At 40.9% G+C, this 8,921-nt stretch overlaps 1 protein-coding gene across 1 annotated transcript in view; it reads left to right on the forward strand.

The window, feature by feature from the left end:
- The window catches only part of HIBADH (3-hydroxyisobutyrate dehydrogenase), a 77,352-nt gene extending 68,893 nt beyond the window's left edge, over window positions 1–8,459 (forward strand). The window contains exon 7 of the mRNA XM_008632022.2: window positions 7,381–8,459. Coding sequence (XP_008630244.1) covers window positions 7,381–7,539 — 159 coding nt within the window. The 3' untranslated portion in view covers window positions 7,540–8,459. The remainder of the gene's footprint in view (window positions 1–7,380) is intronic.
- Window positions 8,460–8,921: the final 462 nt, after the last annotated feature.

Here is an 8,921-nt window from a genome sequence, read left to right on the forward strand (position 1 = left end):
GTGCTTGTCCTTCTGCCTAAGGCCATCTGGAATGCAGAAAGCAACCCACACCACAGGCTGATCTCCTGCAGGTTTCTGCACCATTCTATGAGCTCTCCTGAATTGTCTTAGCTGGTGATAGAATAAGGGCTTCTCATGAGTAATTATGTAGTAATCTAAATTGCTTGTCCACAAAGTGGGAGATCAGGGGTTTAGGTCCTTCTCAGTATTAGGAAGTTGAAAACCTACTGTTACCCTGTCCCAGGAGAACGCACTTACTGCCATGTTCTTGGCTTTTCCAGGAAAAGCACTGGCCTGAGTCACTCTGTGGTCAGGAGAGCAAAGTTCTTGGAGGCCACAGGAAAGTAGGCAAGGAGGTCAGGGCTCTGCATCCCACCGATAGGACACACAGTTGGAGGAAGGAGATATGGAACTCTGACTCTTGAACTACTTCTGCCCTGAGCACAATGATTGCCTAAGGCAAATTATAAAACTAGCTCTGGGAGAGATGTCTCATCTAAGTGCAGGAGATAATTTCACACTGAATATCCATTTCATGGAGATACTATCCTGAGGGAGGCATTTGAGTTCATACAGGATAGGTGTTATGCATACCAGTTTTTTGAGTGCTCCCAACTGGTTAGGCATTCTGTCCACTTTCAGCTCTTCCATGTACAGTGGAAATGTAGCATTTAAAACTAAAACAGCATTCTCAAAGCTGGTGAACAAACTCAGATGTTACCATGCAAATCTCCACAGTGCTGGAGCTCCTGTATATAATAGCTGCTTACTAATACTGTTCATTTCATTTTGCAGTTGGTTTAGGGCAATTGGTGCATTTGCACACTCAATGAAATTAGCCAAATTCTCTTCAGAGTGGGTCCAGAGTATTTTGCATGTGGTGGCACCAAAATACTTTGCGAATGCCGCATGGCTCAAAACCCCTCAACAGCTGCTACATTTTATGTTTATGGACCAATGACCAGGAACTTTAATTTCTTTGAGGGATGTGTTAAAATATTGAAAAGTAGCAGTTTTTACATTGTGTTTGTGTCATTGAACATCAGGGACAATAAATTGTTGTTTAAATTACAGATTTATAAAACATGATAGGTTATTGCTTAGAGTTTGCCAGGGCTATTGATTAGAGATAAGCAACCTGATCGTGGCCCTGCCTCAAAGCTTGTTTCCATCTTGTGTGCTGTTTTCAGAATCTGTTCTGCCTGTTGGGCCATGTTTCACGCTGCAATCTCTATTCTCATGATTTATAGTTCTTAATCTTGTCCAGAATAACCTCATAGTATAAGTGTGATAGGGGTACACATTTTCTTCCCTCACTTTTAAGTGTCTTTCTAAAGGGTTGGTTTTTTCCTTTGATCTTTCCTTCTGAGAGGGACCTTCATCTCCCCTGGAAACTGCCCTGGAAGATCTTCCTTTAATTGGAGGAATAGCACCCTGCCTTGTGCCTGTTGAAACTGCCAACTTTTGGTTATAAAGCATCAATGATAACCAAGAGAGAGTTCCTCAGAGAGATTTGTAATTGCTGTTCACCTCTTCTGACTTGCCTCTCCTGACAGTCCTGAAGACTGCCTTCTTTAGGCTAGAATCTTCAGTATGAAGGAAAGACATTAAATCTCTCCCATGCCTGTTGAACTATGCTATGTTACTCTATATAGATGGAAGATTTCTTGAATAAGTAGCCAAGACAGCTGATCATCTTCAGGCTATTCTTTGGTACAGTGGTGACCCCTTCTAAGACACTGCTTTTTAGTTTGCGGAAAGATGTTTGCTACTATCTGTTTCATCCTGGTGTGTGACATACTATGCAGTTTGTGAATGTTTGAGATGGAGACTTTTTTTAAGGGAAATGCAGAGCACAATTTTGCCACTTAAGAAATAAAAAAGGATGTATCCAAAGGAGAAAGAGGTAGGTAAAATCCTGAGGTTGAGGAGAAAATATTCCACTGTGAAAATATCTAGGAGCGCATCAGTAACAGTCACTAAAGACAGTTACTGAACTTCAAGTTCTTGCTCACATATCAGAGATGGTGGAAGTCAAAGGCTTTCTTAAAATATTTTGTCAGCAATGGATCTCTCAAACGTAGCCAGAGGATCCTTATTTTAAGTGTCTAGGTCAGAAAAGTTTGCCAGACACCTCTAAAAAGCTCTTTGGTCTTGAAATTTGATACTGAAACATAGAATTTAGTCAACTTAATGTGAACCTACTCTAAAGATTTTGCATTTTAAAAAATCTAGTTTAGTTTACCACACCATGTTTGTGTTCAAGGCATTGGCAGGCCAGAAGTTTCATCTTTCATTGACAGCACAGTTGCTAATTAAATGTCAACTTTGGATCCTGAGAAGAGCTAGATTTATATCATACTCCTCTCGAGTCATGTCAAGACAGCCTTTGAGCTTTATTCCAAATGGCAGTTTCATTTACGTCAACTGCAAAATAAATGTAAGGAACCAGGTAATTCCAAAGTGGAAGCAAATTGTGAAAGAGAATTTGTTTCCCTGTTCCAAGCTGAGGAAAAGTGTTAGAATATTCAGTGCACTGAGACATCTGGAAGATGTTGTCAGTTCCAAAGAGTATGAGAGAAGCCATAAACTATGCTCTCATTTTTCCTTTTCCAAGTAAGTCAGCAAAGGGAAATTTCTTTCAGAGGTGTTTTGTACTATTTCACTTGCGGAATCTCCAACCTCAAGTGAAAAGGTGCACAATACTTCACGATCTGAAGCTGAAGATAAGCTTTACTTACATTTTCTTGGGTTTTTTCTGTCAAAGCTCTAATTTATAGAATGGAGTTTTTAAAAAGCAAAACAACCTTCCTGCACTTCACTCAGAAGTCCTTGTCCATTTAACTATTGAAATGTTATTGAATGTTTCAGCCATCTTGGAGCCAGACGTTCATTACTGAAGTGAACAGAGCTACTTTATTGCCCTGGTTTAGGAATGCTATTCCCCAATTTAGTACTCCCACAAAAAAACCCCTGCCAGCCGCTTGCTTCCACTCCAGTCACAGACACAAGAAGCAGAGATCATGGGTTGAGATAAGAACAATTTATGGGAAGCAGCCATGAGAAAAGAACACAAACAGTAACAGCGACAATGCTAATAACAAAAGTGTATGAAGAGAGGGTGATTTATATGCAAAATTCTCACCAAGCCCAGGACAAAGAAAAACAATGGTGAACAGACCCACCCACCACACTTTTCCACAACCAGAAAGGAGCCCCCTTTCTCCCAGGAAGCCAGAGAGTCCCTTTCCCCACCCCATCAATGACATAGGATGGTATCAAATAACCTTGAGGTCTTGACCATGCCCACATGGTGCAAAGCTCCACCCCCTCACGGCTACTGTGAAAAATTAACCCTGTCCTTGGCAAAATCCAAGACATCTATGAAAATTGTATTTGTGCTAGCAGTCCATTCAGAATTTTCAGGGATTGTTTCTGTGAATGTCCCTTCAGAGAGAAATAGATCACAGTCACCACTACTAATACCAAGTACTTTTCACTAGTTTGGAGTTAGATGATTTTGTCATTCTTATATTCCATTACATGAGTTAAGCTTTCTTGAATAAAATTAATAATATGGATACAGATTTCTCAAAGAGGGTTTATATATGTCATGAAATGTCTTACTGTATGTAAGGATAAAGTAAATGTTCCTAGATTTGTCAGCTCATCAGTCTTTCAACAGAGTTGCTAGACAAGAAGGAATTATCTGCCCTGATGCAGATGAAAACTATTTTGGATCCTGTGACATCTGATATGTGTGTTTTTCCCATTTTCCTAGAGCTTGAAGTCATTCGAGGGTAATAGGAAAAGTAACTATAATTCTGATTTGTATCAGAATGACCTTTATAGAGCCGATTTACAGATCGAAGTGACATTTAGAGAGTAGAGTAAGATCTTGAATTTCCTTGTGCTAATTCAAATCCAGACACACAGAAAGTAAAGACCTGTCTTGTAAGTCATCCCTGAGAAGTCAAAGGTGCTCTCAGCAGTACTACAGTCTCTCAGTTCTTCTGTATCAAAGGTGGGGACCATCTGTCAGAGTAGGGGAAGAGCCTCTTCGTTTACAGGCTTGCAGAGCTGCAGTGAAGAGAGCTTTAAGCTGAAGTTACTGAGGGAGGGGGAACCTGCATTCATCCCACTCCTACCAGTTTGATGCTAGTCACAACAATAACTGTCCAGAGCCTGGAGAAGGACTGCAGGTCCAGCAGGAGAGCACCTGAAGAGCAGCACAAAGGAGTAACAGCTATTCCAGCCAGTAAGTCGGCTTCCTCAGGGCCCAGTTTAAGTGGCCTGTGCAAATGCTGCATGTGCATGCCTGCAGGGCTGTGATCTTACTGACATCACAGAGACATGGTGGGATGACTCCTCTGACTGGGGTATTGGAGTGGAAGGATTCAGGCTCTGTCAGTGACCAGCTGGAGTGCATGGAGCTTCGCCTGGGGATGGATGAGGAGCTGACTGAGATCTTATGGGTCAGGATTAAAGGGAGGGCAGGGACAGGTGACGTTATAGTGGAGACCTTCTACAGGCCATCTGACCTGAAGACTGAGCAGATGAGACAAATACAGACAAACAGGATCCATGTCACATCCACAAGCCTTGGTCCTCATGGGGGACTTCAACCACACTGGTATCAGCTGGAGGGGCAACACAGCAGGGCATAAGCAATCTAGGAAATTCTTGGAATGTGTTGGTGAGAACCTCCTTCTCCAAATGATAGAGGAGCCAACAAGGAGAGATTGTTATGTTGGACCTTGTTCACATCAGCAAGGAGGGGCTGGTGGGGAATGTGAATCTCAAGAGCAGCCTGGGCTGCAGTGACCATGAAGTGATGTAGTTTGAGATCCTTTGGGCAGCAAGGAGGCTGCACAGCAAGCTCACTATCCTGGACTTCAGGAGAGCCAACTTTGGCCTCTTCAAGAATCTGCTTGGTACAGTACCATGGTAAGGCCCTGGAGGGAAGAGGGGAACAAGAGAGCAGGTTAATATTCAAGGATCACCTCCTCAAAGCTCAGGAGCAATGCATCCCAACAAGGAGGAAGTCAGGCAAAACCATCAGGAGGCCAGTGCTGATGAACAAGGAGTTCCTGGACAAATTCAGTCACAAAAAGGAAGCCTACAGAGGTTGGAAGGAAGGACAGGTAGGCTGGAAGGAATACAGACAAATTGTCAAGCAGACAGGAATCAGGTTAGGAAAGCTAAAGCCCTGATAAAATTAAACTTGACCAGATACTTCAAGGGTAACAAGAAAAGCTTCTATAGGTACAGGGCCTTATATAGGGTTAGGACTTGGTTGCCCAGGATTTGGAGAAGGTTGAGATACTCAAAGACTTTGACAGGTGTGAGAGGTGGGTCCTTGCAAACCTCCTGAGTTTCAACAAGGCCAAGTGCAAGGTGCTGCTCTTGGGTTGGAGCAATCCCAAGCACAAATACAGGCTGGGCAAAGAATGGATTGAGAGCAGCCCTGGGGAAAAAGGCTTGGGGATGTGGGAAGACCAGAAGCTCAGTGTGACCTGGCAATGTGTGCTTGTAGCCCAGAAATCCAGTCACATCCTGGGATGCATCAAAAGCAGCATGACCATCAGGTTGAGGAAGGTGATTCTCCACCTCTGCCCTGCTCTTGTGAGACCCCACATGGAGTGCTGTGTCCTGCTCTGGAGCCCCCACATAAGAAGGCCATGGACTTGCTGGAGTGAGTGCAGAGGAGGGTGATGAAGATTGTCAGAGGGCTGGGTCATCTCTCCTGTGAAGACAGGCTGAGAGAGTTGGGGTTGTTCATCCTGGAGAAGAGAAGGCTCTGGGAAGATCTTATAGCACCTTCCAAGACTAATAGGAAACCTACAAGAGACCTGGAGAGGGACTTCTGGCAAGGACATGTAGTGATAGGATAAGAGGTAACAGCTTCAAACTGAAAAAGGGTAGATTTAGATTAGATATTAGGAAGAAACTCTTTACTGTGAGGGTGGTGAGGCACTGGAAGAGGTTGCCCAAAGAAGTTGTGGATGCTCCATCCCTGGAAGTGTTCAAGGCTAGGTTGGATAGAGTTTGGAGCAACCTGGTCAAGTGGAAGATGTCCCTGCCCATGGTCAGGGGCTTGGAACTAGGTGATGTTTAAGGCCCCTTCTGACCCAAACCACTAAAACAGGAAAAAATCAATCACGCAGCAGATTCTATAAACCACCATAGTTCTGAATGCACAGGAAATCTAGGCATTTCCTAGTAACACTTGAGAGGTTCTTTTGCAATTTTCTTGAAATATGGACCCCAGACATTGATTTCATTAACATGATCTTAAAGGCAATCTTGAGTGCAGGCATTACTTTCCTACTGTAGTCAAGAGATCTTTTTATATATGTCCAGGCCCTTGTTAGTGCTTCCTTCTCTGGGTTGTTTCATGTCTGGTTCAGCTTAGAGTTCAAGATGTCCTTCAGCCTGGCTGGCAGATGACTATGTCTGGCTAACTATGGTTAGTCATAGTACTTGGTACTCACCTTTGGGTTCTGTCCTGTTTATTTCAGATAAGAACTGTAGTTGAACAAGGACTCTTGGAGGGCATGTTTCAAATTTATCCTCTTTGAACCTTCCCTCCCTTTTGTTGACCCAAATATAGTATTTAAAAACACAGTGGAACTATTCTCTATATGCCTCTGTTAAAGAAAGTCATTAAAGAAAAAGTCAGTGAAGAAGAATTTTGAGTTGTAGCAGACCCAGGACTGCCCCCTAAGCAATTCTCTGATGCATCCTTCCAATTAGGCAGCTAATCAGTTATTTTCACAAAGTGGTCTATGCCTCTCATTTTGCTATTAACTGTTTACATTATAGTAAATGTATGTTTGCTAAGTGGCTTCCATTTTCTTGTTCTTGAAATTCCTTCTGCTTGATTTTTAACCTGTTTATAGTAATAAAGAATTCCTCTTGCCAAAAGAACTAAATTATACTCCTAGAGTCTACATGAAATGCTGCAGCAAATAGCCTGGGAGATTTTCTTACTAGAGATGACATACTCAATCAGGAAAAAGAGAAAGAGTCTGAGTCTTGCTACCAGGTTATATAGTGATCTAGAATCTTAAAATTCCTCCTGTTCTTAAGGTGGTGTCTGCCTGGCAAAGTTTGAGGTTTTTCTGTTGAATAACATTGAATTACTGTCTTAAAAAATAAAAACTACACAAAACCTACTTCTTTCAGGTCTGAAATTTTAAGACTGGAGTATTGTCCTTGTTGGCAGTAGAGATCTTGTTTCAGTGGAAGCCAAATAGCCTCTATGTACATGGCTTGTACATATCCTTGTTGTTTCTCCCCTGACTTTTTCTCTTTCTCTTTCTCTTTCTTTCCATTCTTCCTCTCTGCCCTCTTACTCTCTGTTCTCGCCTCCCACAGGATCTTGGCTTGGCCCAGATTTCTGCCACCAACACGAAGACACCAGTTCCTTTGGGCTCCCAGGCACATCAGATCTACAGGATGATGTGTGCCAAAGGCTATGCCCTGAAAGACTTCTCAGCAGTGTTCCAGTTTTTACGTGAGGAGGAAAGCTTGTGAGCTGTGCTTTGGAAATGGACACAATAACAAATCACTTTTTTTTATCCATATAGCTCATTTGAGAAGTTTGTGGGTTTAATCAAGTACTGTGTGCATCCTGCTCCCATACAGACTAATCATCTTTGGCTGTCTAGATCACAACGAACTCCAGAGTTTCTTTATAATTCTTGAAAAAGCAAGCCACAGGGGAAGAGATTTTTTGGCAATTAGCCAACAGCAAGTCGTTTGTTTTGTTTTTTTTTTTAAGAACCATCAAAGTTTTTTTCACTAGATGCAATAAATAAATATTTTTTTTATTAAACAACTGCATATGAAATAACTTATGTTATGGCCATAAACATAGTTGAATCATGAATAATAAGAGAATGTTTTATTGCAATTTTATCATATATAGTGATCTATTAAAATTTTAAATTAATACCTTATGGAAAAAGGGAATATATGTTCAATGAAGAAACAAAACACATTTTGAGATGGATTTTTTTTTTTTTTTTTTTTTTTTTTGAACCTACTAGCCTTGAGTTGATCAGAAGTGAATTTTTCCTGGGATTCAGGTTGCAGCTTAAGTTTATAGGCACGCATTCTAAGTGGAAAGCTGTTACAGCATGTTTACCTGATAGACTTAGTTCAAATAATATAGAATGTGTGTCCCTCTTGTAAAGCTCCGTTACTGTATTTTACAATTTTATATTTTCTTGTATTCTGTCACGCATTTTCGGAACTCACGATCAGCACTTACCAGAAGTTCTGACAAAGAGTACATTTGTTTTAGGTAATTACTAAAGTATTTTAAATCTAAACAAGCCCCATTATTTTGAAAAGAAATAAACTCTATACTGGTAAATACCTGCTGTATGATTATTTCCTTTTTGTTTTGGTGCAGTTTTGTATTAACAAAACAGTATTAACCAAAACTTGTATTAAGTGGTCTTATTTTTTAATTTGCTGGGTTTTCTACAGATTATCAGATCATCTTGCAAACCCAAGCCTTTCAAAAGCTCTTGTGAAATGCAGACAGTAATACATTTGCATATGTATTACCTTAACCATTCATATCTCATTGGTCTTGCCAAAGTGCAGGTACATATTTGGCTTTATAAATACTCATGCTGATTTTGTTAGAACTACTCACATTCAAACTCTAGGCTTAATGATCAATTAATTATGCATCTACATTCCTGTTTTGGTTGTGTGATGGATCCTTTTATATATGCACATTAGGTTATCAAAATTGTGTGCTTGAATTAGCTCAATTCTGTGAATAATCAGAGAACTTGGACACTATATTCCAACAAATGAGTAACATCATGCCAAAATTATTAAACCGTACTAGTTGATCTCTTCTCCTTTCAGCTTTCTTTGAAAACTGTTTGATATTCCAG

The sequence above is a fragment of the Corvus brachyrhynchos genome, unplaced genomic scaffold (genome assembly GCF_000691975.1).
Source record: "Corvus brachyrhynchos isolate BGI_N302 unplaced genomic scaffold, ASM69197v1 scaffold53, whole genome shotgun sequence".
Classification (NCBI taxonomy): Eukaryota; Metazoa; Chordata; class Aves; order Passeriformes; family Corvidae; genus Corvus; species Corvus brachyrhynchos.